Source organism: Fukomys damarensis, unplaced genomic scaffold (genome assembly GCF_012274545.1).
Source record: "Fukomys damarensis isolate Sample0158 unplaced genomic scaffold, DMR_v1.0_HiC HiC_scaffold_20, whole genome shotgun sequence".
In the NCBI taxonomy this organism is placed as follows: Eukaryota; Metazoa; Chordata; class Mammalia; order Rodentia; family Bathyergidae; genus Fukomys; species Fukomys damarensis.
Genome location: NW_022900932.1, coordinates 3,431,667 through 3,452,025, shown reverse-complemented (window position 1 = coordinate 3,452,025; position 20,359 = coordinate 3,431,667). Strand labels below are relative to the sequence as shown.

The 20,359-nt window shown below is 51.1% G+C and overlaps 1 protein-coding gene across 3 annotated transcripts in view; it reads right to left on the bottom strand.

Moving 5' to 3' along the window:
* Positions 1 to 215: 215 nt before the first annotated feature.
* The window catches only part of Znf76 (zinc finger protein 76), a 26,280-nt gene continuing 6,136 nt past the window's right edge, over positions 216 to 20,359 (bottom strand). Inside the window, exons 2-15 of one of the 3 annotated variants that reach the window (XM_010605329.3) lie at positions 18,326 to 18,483; positions 13,364 to 13,533; positions 9,456 to 9,536; positions 9,271 to 9,348; positions 7,657 to 7,856; positions 5,660 to 5,776; positions 5,361 to 5,436; positions 4,721 to 4,846; positions 4,445 to 4,624; positions 3,403 to 3,636; positions 3,148 to 3,311; positions 2,226 to 2,390; positions 1,597 to 1,710; positions 216 to 976 (exon numbers count right to left, since the gene is read on the bottom strand). In XM_010605329.3, the coding sequence (XP_010603631.1) occupies positions 872 to 976; positions 1,597 to 1,710; positions 2,226 to 2,390; positions 3,148 to 3,311; positions 3,403 to 3,636; positions 4,445 to 4,624; positions 4,721 to 4,846; positions 5,361 to 5,436; positions 5,660 to 5,776; positions 7,657 to 7,856; positions 9,271 to 9,348; positions 9,456 to 9,536; positions 13,364 to 13,436 (1,713 nt within the window). In that variant the 5' untranslated portion in view covers positions 13,437 to 13,533; positions 18,326 to 18,483 and the 3' untranslated portion in view covers positions 216 to 871. Of the gene's footprint in view, positions 977 to 1,596; positions 1,711 to 2,212; positions 2,391 to 3,147; positions 3,312 to 3,402; positions 3,637 to 4,444; positions 4,625 to 4,720; positions 4,847 to 5,360; positions 5,437 to 5,659; positions 5,777 to 7,656; positions 7,857 to 9,270; positions 9,349 to 9,455; positions 9,537 to 13,363; positions 13,534 to 18,325; positions 18,484 to 20,359 lie in introns of those variants that run through there. The other 2 variants (XM_019204710.2, XM_010605330.3) reach the window with 2 other exon arrangements.

The window sequence follows — 20,359 nt, the reverse complement described above, 5'->3', positions numbered from 1 at the left end:
GGGCTGCCTGAGAGCTCCCTGCCCAGGAGTGGCAAGGAGCCACTGGCAGCTCCTCCTCTTACACTGGGCCTTTCTCTCAGTCACCGAAGCCGAGAAGGGGTTGTGCCAGGGAAATGGGTGAGAGATGCCTTTGCCCAGCCCTGACATTAGGGCTCCATGCTGGAAGGATGGAGGAGCCCAATGGAAACTTGGAATTTTTATTAAATATTCATTCATCCATTTTCCACCACCACCCAGAGCAGGAGAAAAAATAATTATCAAAGTGGAATTAAAAACAACCCCACCAAACAAATGAAACCCAATCCCAGCAGTCTCTGCACAGGGCCATCCCTGCCTCTCTGCCAGAGATCGGGGGGACAGCTGGGGGTGGTGGTGGGAACGGGGACTCCAGCCACAGGCCCCTGAGCAATTAATTCTGTCTACGGTGGCAGGAATGCCAGTGCCAAGGGACAAGGCGCCTCAGCTGCCTCCAGGGAGGTGGTTATTGCTGGGGAGGGACAGGGCTGGGCCTGCTCTGCCCCGCTGGGCTGAGATCAGTTTGGGTGGAGGCCAGTGCCCACCACAGCCCCACTTTCCACCTGAGAAGAGGAGTGGCTGAAGACAGGAAGGGTGTGTCCTCCTCAGGGAGGGGTGTGGGCACCCAGGGCAGCTTGGTGTTGGGCTTGTTCACTTCACTCCCACTGCCTGCTGCTGGGCCTTCCTCTCGGGCAGGGCCTCCACGCTCTTCAGTGAGGCCACTTTCTGGCTGCCTTCTCACCCCAGAGACCCATATGGCCGCCTTCATGTGCCAGCCACGGGCTGGGCCCCGGAGGTAGGGCTGCCTGCACAGGGTGGCACGTCCTCCAGCACGGTGTGAGCCTGCCCTCTTGGCTCAGCAGCCGCTGTCAGTCACTGCTGTCCCCAGGGTCACAGCCCCTTGCTGCATGGCAGCAGTGGCCACACTGATGGCCTCCTCCAAGGTCTGCTGCTCCTCCAGCTGCAGAGAGGTGTGGAAGGAAGGAGGGTGTGAGATGGGCCCCCCAGACTCTAATGTTAGCACCGTGGTCCACTTGTCTGCACCTCCTCCATTAAGGGCCACAAACTAAGCTCTTGGTCAGGCCCCATAAGCAGAAGTTCACAGGTAAGAGTCTTAAGGGTGAGCCATTGGCAGGGACCCCAGGTGGCCCACGATCAGAGAACAGCTTGCTCACCAAAGAAAAACTAGCCAGAGAACACCTCAGTGATCATCTACTTTAGCCGCTTCGTCTCCTAGGTGAGAGACACAGAAAGTGGCGAAGGGCTTGGCCCACAGGAGGACTGCCATCCGTTGTTCTGAAGGCTGAAGGGGTTTCTCCATTCTGCCTCAGCCGGACTGAGCCTGACACAGGTGTGTGGATACAGGCAGAGTGGGATTTGTCCTCTGAAATGTTTTATCGAACTCAGGACCTTGCACTTGTGAGGCAGGTGTCAGCACAACTGAGCTAAATCCCCGGCCCCATGAAATGGGCTCTTTTTGAATGCCCGATACCATTCTCTTCAAGATCACCACCCAGTTTCCTCATCCGCCCAATCCCTTCGTTGGTCTGGGAGCTCCTTTCTTCCCACATTTCTACCCACCTGTACAGCGATGTGAGTTCCGTTGGCTGTAGCCAACAGTGCCACCTGCTGATGGTGAAGGGATGCTACGCTGGAGTCCTCAGCCACCACAGCCCCCGAGGTAATGATGGTGACCTGAAATGCAGAAGATCCTCTACCCACCTCCAACAGCATCTTCCCTCTCCCCACTCCAGGTAAGGCGCCTCCGTGCCAGATGACTGGACGCAACCCACAAGGGAGTGAATAAAGCCAGTGTGGTTAAGATGTTTAATCTTGGGGTACACAGCTAAATGAAGCTGAGTTTTTCTACAACTTAGAGCCCAGCTGAATGTAGGAATTCTGAGTCACCAAAGGACAGAAGTATAAAGAGCCCAGAGATAAGTCAACCCCCTGAGCTGAAAAATGGACCTGAAGTCCATGGGAAAGTGATTTGCCTAGAATGCCGAGGCAAAACAGGGCTGGACTGAAATTTAGAAACTATCTCGATTCATCAAATGCTTTTAAAGATGAAAGTTGCTGGTGGACCAGAAAAGCTGGGGGAACCTGTGTCCTTGTAAAAGGCTTGACAAGTCTGGCCTGAACTTTTCATGCCCGCCCCATGGAAAGGGTAGAAAGAGAACAAGAAACCCCAGCAAACCGCCTGGTCATACGGGCTGCGTCTGCGTGCCATCAGCGCTGACCATGGTGACCGTGTGTGTGCTGGACGTGGCCAGGGCACTGTCATGACTGGGGATGGTGAGGGTGGTGCCACCGTGCTGGGTCACCACACTGATGGCACTCCCCAGGGCCTGCAGGTCTTCTGGGGACAGGCTGACCTGCGACAGGAGGGAAGACGAGCTAGAGCCCAGAGGAGGGCAGTCTGAAGGAGCTGAGCTTCAGCTCCTGGGAGAGAGAACAAGCAAACAAAACAGGGCCACTAGAAGTAGTCTGCTGACCATGTCTATTTTTTTTTTTTTTCTCAGTCAGTGTTGGGAATTGAACCCAAGGTCTTTGCACTGACCTACATCCCTGGCCTTTTAAATTTTGAGATGGGGTCATGCTAAGTCACTAAGTTGTCCAGGCTGGCCTCTAACTCGTGATCCTTCTGCCTCAGCCTCCCAGAGGGCTGGGATTACAGATGTGTGTCACCACACCTGGCTTGACCACTCTATTCACCACCACTTTCGCTCTGGCCCCTGCTGTGTGTAGCTCGGGGCACCCTCTGAATTCCGTCCTCCTAACAGCTCTAGAAGCACAGGTGCATTGGGCAGTGCAGGTGGGGACAAAGCTGGCTAGCAACCCTGGAGGGACTGCCAGACTTTGAGACTTCTGCACCACCAGGTCTCTCCTGAGAGGACACCTACTTCAGTGCACTTCAGACCTCGAGGGCCGGGCAGCCTCCAAGAAGGAAACTGACCACGCCCTGGAGGGTGGAAGCTAGAGGCAACAAGCAGGAGTGGGGCAGGCTTACAAGGTCTGGTCCCCTCCACCTCAGCCCTCTGAGGTCCAGAACGCTGTAACAAGATCTGGGGAGGTGGGGCTGGCCAAGCTTCAGGACTGCCCAGACAGAGCAGTGGTCCCTGGGGCCAGTACCTGCTGGGCACCATCCTGAGTGATCAGAGCCACCTGGGGGGCCCCATCCTCCTCGGTCACCATGGCCACTTGGGCTGAGACGTCATCCCCTTCTTGCTTCACCTCGGAAAGGTAAGCGATGTGGGCTCCCTTGGGCGGCGGGCTTTCCTCAGCTGCAGAGGCGGCTAGGAGAGGAGAGCCCAGGCTACCAAATGCTACCAGATGCCACGGGAGGCCTTGGTTCCCCGTGTCCCTCTCCCCTGCCCCCGCCCTCACCCTCCAGCTGCTGCCGCTCATAGAGGGCCTGCTCGCTCTCCTCAGTGGCCTCCAGCTCGCCGTGGGCGCTGCGCTTGTGCATGGCCAGGGTGGAAGTCTGCCGGTAGGTCTTGCCGCAGCCGCTGCAGGTGTAGGGCTTGCAGTGCGTGTGCACCACGTGGTGCTTATACAGGCTTGAGTACTCGGTGAAGCGCTTCCCGCAGCCTGGCACCGTGCAAACGTATGGCTTCTCCCCTGGGGACACTGAGCTGTGAGGGGGCGGGAACTGGGGCTGGCAAAGGGGAAACTAACGGGACAGGGGGGCGGGATGGGGGTGGTGGAGGGGGGGCGGAGAGGGGTCACTGAGCTGTGAGGGGGCGGGAACTGGGGCTGGCAAAGGGGAAACTAACGGGACAGGGGTGCGGGATGGGGTTGGTGGAGGGCGAGCCAGAAGAGGGGAGAGGGGCTGAGACCCGAGGCTCTGGCCGGACAGAACTGGGAAGGACGTGGGCAAGAGGCTGCTGACCCCAGAGCTGAGGTGGAGAGGAGAGGAGAGGAGAGGAGAGGTGCGGGCAGGGCTGGGGGTACCAGGCTGGAGCGGGAGGGTGTGGTGTGGCGGACGGAGGGAGGAGATGGGGTAGAGACTGAAGTGTTAGGCCAGTGGGACAGGGCGCGTGGGCTAAGAGAGGACGCAGAAGGCAGAAGGAGACGTGACGCGGGAGGTGCGGACACAGGAGTCACGTGGACAGTGGACGAGGGGAGCAGCCAAAGGTGATGCGCCACTCCGCCTCCTCCCCACCACTCCTGATTCCGGCCTCTCCCAGAGCTCAGCCACAGGGAGGGGAGACCGGAGGTACCGGGGGTCCCACAGAAGGCTGGCACTTCCTGCCAGCTTGGTCCTAACTGGAGGCCGAGGAGCTGCCCACTGCGCTCCTCACGAGTGAGAGGGAGATGGCGGGGACATGCGCCCCGAGGACAGCTCCAGCCGGGAGCTGGGACGCCTCTTAGAGAAGCCCACGCAGAGGGAAGTGGACCCGAGGGGCCTCCCATGCCAGTGGCCCACCTGTGTGGATGCGCACGTGATTCTTGTAGTTGGTGGCGCTGGTGAAGCCGCGGCCACAGTGGGGCTCAGGGCAGGTGTAGGGCCGCTCGCCCGTGTGGGTGCGCACGTGTACCTTGCGGATGTTAGACGTGGTGAAGGAGCGGCCACAGCCCTCGAAAGGGCACCGGAACGGGCGTTCACCTGCGCAGAACGGGCAGCCACGCAGCAAGGAGGGGTGGTAGGGCTCCGGGGCCGAGCATCCCACCCCTCCGCGTGGGCGGGTGGGGCCCAGCCTACCAGTGTGGGTCCGGACGTGCTTCTGCAGGTCTCCCGAGGTCTTGAAGGCCTTGCTGCACAGCTCCTCCGGGCACTTGTACGGCTTCTCGCCCGTGTGCGTGCGAACGTGGCTCTTCAGCCCGTAGCCTGTCCATGCGCATGGAGGGTGGAAGAGCAGCAGTGGGACCTCGGGCTCCACTGCCCACTTATTTAGAGGCTCTCATCTAAATGGTGCTCTGAGGGGCTGCAAAGCCCTGCTGGCCTCTATCCCACCATGCCTGGGCGGGTAAGAGAGGACAGAAATGCCCCTCTGCTCTCCCGCCTGTTCCAGGGCCGTGGGAGGCATTCCAGAGCAGAAGCCCAAGAGGCCGCCAAGGGCATCAGTGGCGAAGTCCTGTTTGAGGGGACAGTGAGTCCAGAGACAACATGGTCCCCTCAGCTGACATGAGAGGCAAGGTCTCTTCACCTACATCCTAGCTATGACACCTTTCACAGCTGCGGCACAGCATCCTTGGGGAGCACCTATGCGCCAGAACACTCACACCAGTTTTCCCAGCGGCAGCCTGTGTTGGGCTCCCCTCAAGGAGTCTCCGAAGCTCATCTAGAATCATCTGCCCTCTACCGGAAGTGGTCCACCTTCCATCTCCAGCCAGGGATTTACCTGTGGCAAAGGCCTTTCCGCAGCTGGGGAAGTCACACCGGTATGGACGGTCACCTGTATGGGCTCGCTCATGCACCTGAGGACAAGCAATCACATAACTCAGAAGGACAGGGTCTGAGCTGGGGTCCCTTCCTCTGCACTGTTCACATGTGTCACAGCTTCCTGTGTCGACACTTGTCTCCTCCCTCCAGGAGGTAACATGCGACTCGAGGGCAGGGACGAGTCCCAGTGAGAGCAGTAAGATAGGACAGCAGCCTGGCAGGGAAGAGGGCAGTCAAAGCTGCCTGCCTGCCACTTACCTTTAAGTGATGTGCAGTGGTGTAGAGGCGCCCACAGCCCGTATAGCCACAGCGAAAAGCTCTGTCTCCAACCTGCTGCCCTTTGCCATTATGGGGAGGCTGGCTGTTGTGCAGAACCTAAGGAAAAATCTTGGGGTTCCTACATGTATTCTCCCCATTGAAGGGAGAGGAGGGGTTGAATACAGGGCCCAACTGGCAACCTAATACCCAGTATGCAGGGTTAGACTGTTAGAGCCCTCTGGGGCAGAGGCACATACCCAGACAGACAGGGAGCACACCGAGAAGAAACAGGGCTGATGTGTGGAGTCACCACCCACCTCTGATGGAGACGGGCTCTGAAAGCAACTGTGGAAAAGGGTATTTCCTAGACAGCTGGGTGAGGTTGTCAGGTTTGCCACCCCTGAGCAAGGCTGGTGCCGAAAAGCCCCTTTCCCATGCATCTATAGAAGACCGCCACTCTTGACGCGTCAGTCCTGATGGGGGGGTGTTTCCTGGGGAGGCTGATCAGGAGAATGTGCAAGGGGCCTGCTGTGGGAGGAGCTCACCCAGGTTCACCTGGCAGGGCAAGGGGCCCTGGGGTGGCAGCTATAATTAGAAGTGCCAGGAGAGGGGACAGAAGTCTTAGCTCTAACCACAGAGCTAGGTAATGACAAGGCCTACTGCTCCATCTCCTTTCTGGGAACATGGCTAGAGCCACCCATCGGATGCCAGCCTCTGGCCACACGGAGGCCCTGCTGCTTTTGTTTTCCTAGGTCCCATCCTACAGGACTGTCCCTTAGGCTTTCTGGGATACTGAAGGTCACACTCTGGTCTTTCAGGAGCTCCTGAAACAACTCAGAAGTCACAGTGAGCAGCGGACAGGGTGAGGCCCACTCATGGTGAGGTCGATCTAATCCCGCTCCAGGTCAGAGGTGTCATGGGGACACAAGCAGCCGCGGGGGTCACAGGCGGCCAGGCTCATCCACACGGACTTGCAGATCTCATCCCCTCTCACCCACTCCTGGGCTGCTGAGGGAAGGAATCAAGGGTTAGGGCTGGAAGGGACCTCTGGGCCGGCCGGTCCCTCCACATGGTTCTGGTTCTGGAAGAACAAGCTAAGGCCTGGAGGGGAGTGAGAGACTCTCCAAGGTGGGACTCAGCAGTGGTGCAGCACGGACCTCAGGGCTCATGAACCAAACACAGCCCCTCTCTCTTCCCACCAGCAGCTACTCTCACATTTGAATGCACCTTGGGGAACGGGCGGGGGAGTGGGCATGGTCCAGAACGGGCTGCTGTCAAGTTTTGTGCCTTGTTTTGAACAGACATGAAGACTTCTCTCTTCCTGTCCTTCACAGTTGTTTTATGAAAACTCCTCCCCAGTCTCTGGTAAACCTGGCTTCAGGAATCTCTGCTGCATCCCCCAGGCTCTGGGTCCAAGCCAGGTGGGAGCCCTGGATTTGGGAAGACCACAGATCTCTGCTCCTGCTCCCCCAGAAGGTAGGACCTCAGGTCCAGTAAGCACACACAGCGAGCGGCGTCTGGAGAGCTGGGACCCTGTCTTTTGCAGCCGAGTTCCTGTGTGGGCCTCAGGTTCCAAGTGTCCCAGCTTATTTCCCCACAATGAGTTCAGAGGAGAAATAAATACAAGAGCTTCTGACTTTAGCGGATGAGAAAACTAATCACGGGCCCTGGCTGGGGCTTTCCCGGATAGCACAGTGGATTACTGCAGCGGCCAGAGGGAAGCCAGGCTTAACTTCCCACCACACGGATGTCAGTGCTCTGGGCAGCAGCATTGCTTCTGCAGAGACAGCGTAACCAAGGGCGAGTGCAGACAGCCGTCAGCAGCTGCAGCCCAGCCATGCTGCACACCCGGGACAAGGACGCGAGACAAATTAGAGGGATGAAGGGAGTAGCCCAGCTTTGCCCAAGCACAGGGCTGCGCTTGTCCTCCTGAGAGGTGACATTCTGGCAGGCCCAAGTGGTGGTGGGCAGGTGAGGCCCCACTGTCCTGGGCTCACCTTGCTCGCATACTGCTCCAAGGCCACCACTGTGTCTGCACCGAAACCCTCCTCCTCCTCCACTGCCAGGTCCTCCAAGCCCACCTCTGTCTGCACGGCCAGGACGGTGCCTTCAGGTGGCACAGCCATGGGGTGGTGGATGTAAGCAGTGGAGCCGTCCTCCAGCTGCACGGCCTCCAGCGCGCTGGGGTCATGACCCTCTGTAGGAACATGTCATCAGTGTTGATGCCACACAGGGCAGACCCAGCGGGAGCTTGGTCTGAAGGGAAGCACAGGTGCACGCACAGGAAGGTCTCGGCATCGAGTGCCCCTGACCTTCGCCCTGGTGTCCCCCTCCTGCGGGTCGTCCCTCCCTTGGGGACTGCTCTCCTGAAGGACACTGACCGGAAACTGATGACCAAGGCGTCCTGGCCATTCACCCTCCCCCACTGCCTCTGGCCAGGCTGCACAGCCTCCACCTGGCCTCCGCAGGGCAGAGGTGGTCGTGTCCCGCAGCGAATGCTCCCCACAAGTCTTGGGGCAACACCAAGTCCTCTTCCCTTCACTCCGCCCTTGGCTCCTGGCTTCACAGCTGCGCATGCTGTTCCTGTCTGGAGCACTGTGTGCTCCACAAGGCCACCTCCCTGTGGCTCAGTCCCTTCGCCCTCCCACTCCCAGGTCCAGCACTGCTTCCTCAGAGCGCGCTCCACCTGGGCCTGACCCCGTCTGCAGTGGTCAGTTCAGCAGCCACGCTTCTTCCCCTACTAGACTGGGGGGCATGGCTTGTCTTTGCTTCCCTGGTACCCAGGGTCCTCTATCACTGAGGTTTCTCCTCAGCCTCTTTATATTTTGAGATACGATCTTGCCAAGTTGTCCAGGCTGGCTGAACTTGCATCCTTTTGCCTCAGCCTCCACAGTAGCTGGGATTACAGGCAAGTGGCATCATAGCCAACTTAATTTCATTCTGCGCTGTATCTTCTATGCCTCCCACATTGCCCTGTTGGCAGTAGCTGCTCAACAAGCTACTTGTAGAAGGACTACATTGTTATTCTTCTAAAAGCTTAAGTTTTTTTTTCTTACAGTCCTGAGGATGGAATCCAGGGTCTCATGCTAGCCAAGGTTCTACCACTGAGCTACTCAACTCCAGGAGCTTCATTCTTTCTTTTTTGGAGTCAAGGTCTCGCTATGTAGTCCAGGCTGGCCTTGAACTATGTGACCCAGGCTGGCCTCAAACTCATGGCGATCCTCTTGCCTCAGCCTCCTGAGTGTTGGGATTACAGGTGTGTACCACCATGCCTGGTGTCATTCTTAAATATTAGTTAAGTTTTTCTTGTCCTTGGGTGATGGCCTTGGGGTCCTACTCAATCCTAAGAGTTTGGGGATATGCTGAAGCCAAAGCCACCACTGAGGCACACTGACTCCAAGGCTTAGCCTCCTGGATGCAGAGCCAGCTGCTCCCGGGGCCCACACCAGGGAAGGTGGAGCAGCTGCTTGTCCAGGTAAGGAAGTATGGTATGTGCCTCAGGGATGATGGCGCCCAGGTCTACTCCAACTCCTAGGGTGTCCCTCTGGCCCCCACCCCCTGCCAGTTCCGTGCCTTCTCCTTCCCTGCCAGTGGTGATGGCATGGCCCCACCTTTGGGTGTGTGGTGGATGTAGGCCACACTGCCATCTTCCAGCTGCACTGGCTGTCCATCCTCAAAGGAGAGAGATTCTGTAACGAGAGCAATGACAGCCTTTCTCTGGAGCTCGGGGCCATGGGGATCGCTCCGCGAGGCCGGCTGGGCCTCCCTCCACGGGCGGGTATTGTGGTGCCCTCACCTTTCTGTACTGTCACTTGGTGAATGTATGCAGTGGTCCCGTCCTCGAGCTGGATCACCTGTCCTTCAAGCAGCTTCTCCCCTGTGGAGGTGGAGACAGGGAGAATGGGCCAGGCCCCGAAGGGATGGAGGCGCCCCTCTTCCTAGCACAGGCCCGTTTGAATCCCTGGGGACCAGCCTGTGGTCTGCGCACAGGTAACACTCGCTGTCTCCCTTGTTTGCTGCCTCCCTGGGCCTAGGCCTCGGGGTGAAGACATCCTCCACACAGGGTTTTACTTCTCTAACAGACCCCCTGCCTGACTCTCACAGGAGGAGCAGCTTCCTGTGTCATTCTACCCATGCCCAGCAAAGTGGGGACTTCCAACCAAACGGTAAGTTGCTGAGATTCAATGGAATGGAGAAGAGAGATTGTCCTGAAACCCAGAAAGGCCCCAAACAAAATCAAGATATATTCTGTCATCCTTCCACCCCAAGTGCGGAAGCTGTGTGCATTTCCGCTCTCTCACTGGCAAGGGCACTGGTACCTGGGCTTCCGAGAACACTGCCAGGCCTACCTCTGCCTAGCTGTGTGACCTTGGCTGTCTTACGTCACTGGGGGTGTGATCAGCCATCCATAAACTTTAGCTTTTACTGTAATAAGCCTAATGTGCATTTCGAAGGAAATAGGAAATAAAGCAATAGGAAGCTATATGAGTACAACTGTTATGCTATTTCTACCTACGTTTTACCCCACTGCCACTGTTGATTCATGTGTCCTTAACTGATTTGGGATATTTTCATTTCAAGTTTCTAAAACAAAATCGAGCCACATGCAAAACAACCAGCAATGTAAGAGTTAAGATGCCAGATTTTCTCAGATATTACCCCTCCTTTATTTTACTAGAAACCACTTCCAAAAAGCTCTTGGAATTAGAAAGAAATGCTCCTCTCTCCCACCTTCTGTCCAGTGACTTTTGAGAGCTGGGGAAGGAAGAAGCAAGTGAGAAGGGAGACCGAAGAGTTCTGACCTGTGATTTACTTGTCTTTCTTTACAAGGCTCAGGTTTAGGAACTTGAGCTTTAGGAGGAAGGACAAGGACACGGTGGCTGCTTCTGGCCCAGCTCTCTGCTGACATCACCCCTTCGGGGGAATCCCCAAACTTGTCCCCAGACTGAGTCCTCGTGGGTCAGTAATAGTCCTACACCCAACCTGGCTAAGGCAGGCACAGGGAGGCAGAGGTGAGACACAGGAAAGGCAGCTGAGATGAGGGGAGCCACTCCATCTCTCTGCCCCAAGTGCGGAAGTCGTGCACTCCCGCTCTCTCCCTGGCAGAGGCACTGGTACCTGGGCTCCCGAGAGCACCGGAAGAGCCACTGCCAGGGGAGTGGGGATGGCTTCAAGACAGGAAACGAGATGCTGAGGAGGAGTGTCGCAGGAAGGATTTTAACCTACAACTTCCTCTAACTACCAGGCAGGTCAGGAGAGCTGCTGCCCAGAAGTGGCCTCGCATCTTATTGTAGTGGGAGGGCCTTTACGTCCCACTGGGCCAGGACAGTCCCAGTGCATTTATAAACAGCATGCTCTTCCTCTCTCACAAGTTTCGGGTTTGAATGGTCACCCTAATTACAGCGAAGTCTTTGGCCTCTTGCTAGAGAAGCTGGGCACAGATAGCATCAAAAGTGTTTCAGTCAAAAGCTTCAGCACTCTAGGAGGCTGAGGCAGAAGGATCACAAGTTTGAGCCCAGCCTGGGCAATGTGGTGACTTAGGAGACCCTACCTCAAAATAAAAAATAAATAAAGGGCTAAGAGGGCCAGGGATTTAGCTCAGTGGTTCTGCCACTTGCCTTGGCAGCACAAGGACCAGAGTTCGATCCCTGGTACAAAAAAAAAAGTGGGGGGTGGCTAAGAATGTAGCTCACTGTGAAAAACCCTGGGTTCAATTCCTAGTACAAAACAAAACAAGCCTTAGAGGACCTTCTCAGGCAGTGGGAAATGTGGAGTGTGTGCGTGTGTGCATGTGCGTGCTAACACACTGCAACACTACAGAAAGAGGCAGCAACAGAGCCAGGTAGGGTGATGAGAGAAAGATAAACAGGGTAGGGGAGGAAGAGAGACTCAAACGTAAGGAAGGAAGATTTAAGAGTGGCTTTCGCAGGCCAGATGTGTCATGTGCTTTTTAATTCATTCAACCATTAATTCTCAGCGGAAGACAGCCCTTTAGGTAACCGAGTCCAAGGAGTGCACACAGCCACTACACCTAGAGATCCAAATTCTTCTACCCCACCGAGACAGCAACAGAGGGACAAGGCCAGTGGTGGGAAATCGAAGGGTTTCAGGATTCCTAAGTCTTGTAGGAGGAGTTTCTACAAGGTAGAACAGGTATTTTCAAGAGAATGAGGCCAGCAAGAGCACACATACCACAAACAGCTCATGACAAGAAGCCATCCCCGCAATGTCCTATGCAAAGAGCTTAGTGATGACATTAAGGGTATCTTTAGTCACCACCAGTAAACAGACAACTGAAATAAAATCAATAAACAACTTATCTGTAAGCCTAGGACTGGAAATTTATTTTGGCAATGTGTTGAAATGAAGGTGGGCAATGCTGCAATGACAATGTGGTTGCAACAACAGTGATATTCACAGAATCCAGAGAAGGTCAAGTATAGAACAAGAATAAAGGTCTTTACCCAGCACAGTCCAAGAAGACACAAGTACCATCTGGTGGGCCTGAGAATGTTTGTGAGAAGGGAGGAGCGCTCGAGGCTGCAGGCCCTGCCCTAGACAGCGCCCTCTCCTCTTCACCCCTACCTTAATGTAAAGTTCCCTCACAGTGAGGTCAGGGATGTCACATAAAGCACGATTCCCAGGTGAGTCTGAATTTCAGATACACGACGAGTTTTTTGAGTACAGGCTGAGTAACCCTAATATGCAAATCCAAACTCTGAAATACTCCCAAATCAGATGGATTTCAGATTAGGAATATTCAATAAGTACTGTCTATGCAAATATTCCAAAATTGGAAAATTTCCAAAATGTGAAATATGTCTGGTCCCAAGCACTTTGGATAAGGAATATCCAACCTGTATTTATATTATTTTAGTGCTTTTTAGTATTTACTTCCATGTTTATACAGGTATGCCCAATGCAATATTTGGAACAATATGAATTTAACTGTGCAGTGTAGTTTTATTTTTGGCTCTCACTAGTGCCAGACACTAGTGAGGTCACCTCCTGAACCTAGAAGAGTATCTGGTATGTGGATACATATCAGGAGATAGTTCAAGTGCGTAAACTTGCTTGAATTAAAATGACAAATGAGGGCTGGGGATTTAGCTCAGTGGTGCTGTGCCTGCCTCACAAAATTCAAATGATGAATAAGCTGGGCATGGTGGTACACATCTATCATTCTAGCACTCCAGAGTTTGAGACAGGAGGATCATCTCAAGTTTAAGGCCAGCTTCCAGTTCAAGATCAGCCTGAGTTATATAGTGAGTTCAAGGTCAGCCTGGACTACATAGAGTGACCCTGTCTTAAAAAACAGACAAAAACTAAAAAGATGATGAACTGTCTCTAGAAAGCACCAAGAAACTGGACAGGAAATATCTGAGAAGCAGGAAGTCATAACACTGCTGTGTTTGTCCATGCCAGAAATACTTATGAACTACTCACTACATGGAAGAAATTCTGCCTTTGAGAGATCTCAGCTGCTGCGGCTGGGTAGTATGGTTAACCAGCCTGCCTAGATAGATGAGACTTTCTTTTAGAGAGCGCTCTTTTCATCAGGTACCATGTAAGAGTCTCACCCAGAGCCAGCTATGGCAGTGAGTAGAGGCAAGCAGGTGGGAGGGCAGGGTGGTTACTCTTGGAAAGGGATTCTCCTCTCCTGAGGCCAAGAGACCGGATCCTGAGGTCCCTGAAAATACTCACCTTTGACAGCTTGCTGGATGTAGGCTGTGGTCCCGTCGCTTAGGGTCACGGTCTGCAGCCCCAAGCTCTCCATGGCAAATGGCTGCTCGTGCACTCAGACATGAAGTTGGCTTCTGGTCAGCACTGAGAGCCACTGCCGAACTCAGAGATTTCCTTGTGGGGTCACAGATCTGAGAAAGCAGGCAGTGTCATATAAAAGGTTGCACAGCTTCCACTTGGTGCAAGGAGTTAATGAAGCTAGCCAGGGCAGAGAGACAAATACAGTGGTGCCTCAGTTCATGAACTTAATTCTGTCCACGACTCTGGTCGCAAACTGAATTGGTCAGGAATTGAATCAAATTTCCCCATAAGATCCACACTGAACCTAACCATTGAATTTATCCCCACCCAGATGCTAGGGGATCATCCTTGAGTCTTTATTTCCCCTCAAAATTTCAGCTACCTATTTTAGGCAGGTACCATCTCTCACGTTACAACGGCCAGAGCCTCTATATCCTGGGGTGAAACCTTGCCTATTTCCAATACATTTTCTACAAGCTATCAGGGTTATCTTAAAAAAAAAAAGTACAGAGCTGGGAGTGCAGCTTGGTGGCAGAGCTCTTGCCTAGTATGCAGGAGTCCCCAGGTTCCACCCCCAGTACCACCAAAAGAAAAGAAAAGAAAGAAAAAAAAAAAGAGTACAAACTTAAATACACCGCTTCCCTGAAAAACCCTTCAACGGTTTACTATCACCCTTAAGTCAGTCTACTTGCAGATGAAGCTGGGTCCTGATACAAACTCTGTAGTTTTGGACAGCATCTCCTCCCAGCACTCACACCCCTGGGCTAACCTCCTTTGGTTACTTATCATTCACTACCTGTTTAAGATCTGTGGCCTACTCAGGACTTAGGGCTCCAGTCTGCTTCTGAGCTCACAGTGGTTTCTCTAGCACCTGCAACTCTGGGTTATCCACAGGCCCTTGTGTATCTGCTGTGGCATGGGGCTGACTAGCTGCAGACCCCACACACCACAGCCCACAGCCTCTGCTCTTGTCCAGTTGTTAAGACTCTTTCTGCCATCCATCCACAGAATTCTCCTGGTGGGATTTCCCGCTTGAGCCTCACGATCTCCCAGCCAATAGTCAGTTTTCACGTTAAGGTATGCAGAGAAAAGGGTATTATAGTACATCATGTGGCAGTTGCTGCTGCTTGAAGCCAGAGACAACCAGCTAGGGCCTCAGCAGTCTCAAGAGTTGAACAGATTGATATTCTGGCATAACTACAGTCCATCTGTGACACTATGGTTGGGATGTTCTATCTCAGGCTTGGCATCGCAACTGGAATTATTCTTTAATTCTATCCACGAGTGCTGAATGAGCTAAGATCCAAGGAGCTCTATTATTACTACCAATAGTGAATACTACTGAAGCACCAACCATGTGTAAGCAACAGCCTTATACCTCAATGTCACTACATTACTTCCCCTATTTCACAGGTAAGCTCTTCCAAGCAGTTCTTTGAAACTGGGGATGTTGAAATCACCTGAAAATACCTTTCTGGTGTGTGAATCTCTGACTTTTTCAGAAGAGAAGGGAATCCAAGGCTGTCATCAGAATCTTACAGGGATAAAGGTAAACAGCTACCAGTCAAGGTGGGAATTCTGGAACCTAACCCAACTTCTCTGGTCCTTTAGGACTCAACCTTGCTAAGAATCCCGATAATCCTCAGTGGTTCCTATTTTACAAAAGCTCTGGCCCTGACTTCTCATGGTCTATTCTACCATTCTCTTTAAAATCAGGAAGAGAGGGCTGGGATTTAGCTCAGTGGTTCCACCGCCTGCCTCGCAAGTGCAAGGTTCCAAGTTCGATCTCTGGCACCAAAAATAAAACATAAAATCAGGAAGAGAGATTCTTTTGTAAACTATTTCAGTGCAATCATGTTGTGTCAGAAATAAGGAAACATAGGAGGCACTTTGTCTAAAAACAAAGCAGGCTGTAGGTTGAAAGGCCTTGTATATATTTGGGAGGCTCAGGCAGGGAGATCATGAGTTTGAGGCCAGCATGGGCAACTTAATGAGACCTTGTATCATTTAAAAATAAAGAGGCATAGGGTGTAGCTCAGTGGTACAGTACTTGCCCAGCATGTATGGGGCCCTTGGTTCAATCCCTAGTACTGAAAATAAACCACCACAGCATTGCAAAAGGGCCCCAAGCCCTTCCAACGGTGGCTCCTGCAGAGGTAGTTTTAGCATGTGTGCTCCAGAGTTAGACAGACTTGTTCTGATCCAGGCTTTATCTGTTAGAAGCTGTGCAAGCATAAGAACAGTTGTGAGCCTCTGATGCCAGAGATGGGTATACAAGTGACACCTGCTTCCCAGGTTGCTGTAAGATTAAATGAAGTCACAAATGTGAGCAATTGGCACAGTGCTGCCACACAGGAAGTAGTCTATAAATACTGGCTCTGAGAACAAGGTAGAGCATCCTAAAGGTAAATACTTTTGAAATCTATGCATTTCTAAATTGTAGCCAGGAGTGGTGGCCACAGCCTCAGATTAGAGGTCTACAGAACTGGCTTCTCATCTTGATTTCAGCTTTTATGTCTGCTTCCTTATCTATAAAATGAAGCACTGGCCCAGTGGCCCTATGATCCTTTCCCTGCTCATGCTAATATTTAACACACATGTACTCCTTGGTGTGTGCCAGCCACTGCTCAACTCTTTTAATCTTAAAAATAACCACATGAGGAGACAGATATACTATCCCCTTTACAGATGAGGTTACTAAGGCCAAGGTCCCAAAGCTACCAAGCGCCGAAGCCAGAATTCAAAGCCAGGCTGGCTGCCCTAGTGCCTGAACCTGTCGGAATCTGGCTGGCTTTTTCCTTCCACTAATCCACTGTGACCATCAGCACTCAGAAACACTTGAACACAGATTGCCTAGCTTCCACCCCACCCACTAGAACCGAAACCCAGTCTTTCTTGGTCTGCCCACAATGAAAGAGGGAATAGCCAGTAGCCACATGTCCCAAAATAACCCTTTCTGGGCTCTAAGAAAACAAATCTCCATTCTTTAGAATGATCTAAATAACCTGACCATATTTTTTTTTTTTTGGCAGCACCTGGGATTGAACTCAGGACCTTATGCTTGTGCGACACCACTGAGCTAAATCCCTGGCCCTCACTTTTCCTCCTTAAGCTTCCTGATACAGAACTTTAAAACAGTCCACGGTTGCTCTCTCGTTTCCCCTGATCTCTAAGGCTGCCTGATCATAGGAATGAGGATGTTTCATGGCTGGCAGGCATATGCCAGGATCCCAAATGCCGTTTCTCTCCCTTCACCTTCTTTAAGTGAGGGTTACTGGCAACCAACAGCAGTGACTCGAGCAGAGCCAGAGAGGCCTGTTGCGCCTCAGGGCGTTCATCTGAGCAGTTCCTGCCTGCCTTGGACTTATCAGATTTGTAACTCCTGAGGCCTTGAGAAGGCAGATGGACAATACAGCTCTCCAGCGTCTTCTCTTTGGAGGGGTTAAGGTTTACCAGTGCCTGAACTGGGTACTGGGGGACAGACAGCCCATGGAAGGGGGAAAAGCAGATATGAGTGATAACAAGAGGCTGGAGCACTCCTCACTTTCCCAGAATGAACCCCATATCCAGGTGTTCGTTGTATTTTTTGCTTTTTGGCACGGGGTATCAAACCCAGGACCTTGCGCTTAAAAGGCAGGTGGCGGCACCACTGAGCTAAATCCCCAACCCTAACCCTATTTGTTATACTTTTAAAAAATGAATTTAACTCAATGTTGGCTCTAATGTAGGAAATAGTCCTACAGCTTCATAATATATCAATGTGTTTCCAATTATAAAAACATGACTTGTAACTATTGGGAATAAGTACTAGGAAAAAACTGTGATGCTCTGAATCTTTTAGGCCTATCCACAAAATGAGATGCAGTTAAACTACTTGCTCAGCGAAGAAAAATAAGGGATGTGAAAGACAGGAAACTACAGTGCAGCCATGGTGTTTGTGTTTCTCAGCTTTGTCACTGTTGAAATCTAACTTCATCCACACCCAAGTGCAGCTGTGGTGACCACACACACCTGTTCAGAGCTCTTTGGACCCAGTACTCTGCCCCACCAGCCTCAAGGGCAACTGTGTTTAAAGCTAAATCACACACACACACACACACACACACACACACACACACACACACACCCCCCCTGCTTGGAAAGAGTACAAATGTTCAACTTTGACTAGAAAAGAAACTGCAGGGCTAGGGATTTAGCTCAGTGGTTCCACTGCCTGCCTTGCAAGTTCAAAGACCTGGGTTCAATCCCCAGTACTCAAAGAAAAAAAAAAAAGAAAAAGAAATTATGACAATTTTCACTCAGAAAATGCCTTAATTTGCAAACATAGAATACTTATAGATGGCAAACAAACACTACGATGGGGGCGGGTGGAGGCCTACAGAGACAAGCGGCAAACAAATTAGAGCCAGATCTGAGAGAGCTGCAGTAAAACGATTCAGTATTTGTTATTACAGAAAAAGGCTTCAATGTACACACACAGAAAACCCCTCATGAACTGAGTTTAGTTCAGTGGGTTTCTAAATACTGAGAAGAAAACAGGAAATTAATAACAGAAACTTGCATTAACAGGACACAAATTTAAAACATCAGCTAAACATCTCTTTGCAAAAGGCACATTGATTTTAAAAGCCCAAATCATACTTTCAGTATGGTTCCTATTTGGCTACTGCATCTTTATAGATGTGAATTAGTCACAGAAAAGGGACTAATTAGGCAAAGTGGATTATTTCCAACTCTAAGAGGGCAATGAAAATACAGAACCCCCATTATTACTGAGTGGGATTCATTTAACCTAAAACAAATGATTTCAAAATCTAAGGTTCAGCTATATATTCAAGTTAATTTTAACACTTCAGTTTGTAAACACCCAGCATGGAAGTCATGGCTGGGTTTCCAACCCACCTTTAGTTAATGGAAAGTCCAGAATCGAGGCATTTTGGAAGGATCATCCTAAGGGTAAGCTTTGCACCAAGAAGCAAATTAGCACAGACAGGATGAAGGTCACTCTGAATTGTTCCTGCAGTTCAGCCTGGGGTCACTGCGGGCTTGGGGAGAGCTGTCTGAAAATGAAACATCCCATCAGCCTGAGGAGGGACAGGGTCATCAGAGCCACACATTATTTTAAAAACACTACCTGAGATAAAAGGTTCAATTTTTATTTTATCAGTTCATCAAAATAGAACAATAACTGGATTCTAATTAGGAAAAGAAATTTCAGACTTTCGAAGCAAAAGAATATCAAATGAAGGGGTGGGGATTTAGCGCAGTGGTTTCACTGCCTGCCTCACAAGCACAAGGACCTGAGTTCAATCCCCGGTACCAGGAAAAAAAAAAAAGAAAAGAAAAGAAAATCAAATGAAGAGCTGGTTAAAAACAGGGGAAAGTAATAAAGAAAAAACAAAATATATCAAAAACACTGATATATACAAAGTCCCCAAAACAATATATAATTCCTGTTGGACTAATGGTAAAATACGAATTCATACAAGTAAAAACCACCACCCCACCCTCTAAATAAATAACTTGTTAAAGTCTGACTCTCAGTAATTAAAGAATAGTAAAGAATAATTGTGGTATTACTTATCAAGTTACCAAAATTCAATATACAAGTACAAAATTCAATAGTCAAGGCTGACAGAGATATGGTTGGGATGGAATGACTCAATTAAAGAATAGACAAGAGAGGCTGAGGCAGGAGGATTGCCAGGAGTTCAAGACAAGCCTGGGCTATATGCAACTTGAGTTCAAAGCCGGCCTGAACTATATATTGAAATCTTGTCTCAAAAAAAGAAAGAAAAGATCTGGAGAGACAGATCACCAAAGAAGATAAAGAGATGGTAAAAAAGCACAAAAAATAACACTCAACATTTGTCATTAGAAAGCTGCAAATTAAAACATCAACGAGATCCTACCAGACAACTATGAGAATGGTGAAAACCCAGAACACTGACATCAAAGCCTGAGAGGGATGGGGAGTGACAGGAAGTCTTATTCACTGCTGGTGGGAATGCAACAAAAGGACAGGCTTTGGAAGAGCCACTTTAACAAAGCCAACCACTCTCTTACTTTATGAGATGTGACTGAAAACTACAGGGAAAGTTTAAATTTAAAAAAGACTCACTGCGGTGAGGCACACCGCCATCAATCCCCTCACAGCACGCTCTGCTCTTTGAATGCGTGTATCCCATTGTTCTCACCACTTTCCGCAGCAATTCCGGAGTCCTTTTTGGTCGCACTGTTAAGGCTGCCTTGATGTCCCGAAACGATTCAAAATGTTTACCTTTCACAGTCATTTTGACTTTGGGGAAGAGCCAGAAGTCATTCGGTGTCAGATCCAGTGGATAAGAGGGACGAGGACACACTGTGATGTTCTCACAAGCCCGTGTTCCCGTTGGACGGGAATCAGCAGCAGCATTCAATGTATTTGTGACCACACCGCACAAAGACACGGAAGTGGACTTCCAGAACTGCTTCGGAAAGTGGTGAAGAGCGATAGTGTGTTTGAAGTGAGGGCATCAATGGCAATGTGTCTTTTACTGTAGTAATTTTAAAAAATTTAAACACTCACCATATATTTTGATTACTCCTTGCATTATCCAGCAATCACGCTTTCTGGTTTTTATCCAAATAAGCTGAAAACTTACGTCTGTGGAAAAATCTGCATATGAACTTTCACGGCAGCCTTATTCGTAGTAGTCAAAACACTGGGTAACACCCAACCCAAGGTACCCTTCAATACACAAACGGATACATCCCTGTAGCAGCACATCACTCAGCCGTAACAACAAATGAGCCGACAAAGAGGCAACTCAAAGGCACACTGCTAAGTGAAAGTGGTCAGTCTGAAAAGCTTATGTACAAGTCTATGGCGCTCTGGAGAAAGCGAGGCTACAGAGACAATAAAAAGAACTGTGGGGGGGGCACATGCCCGTCATC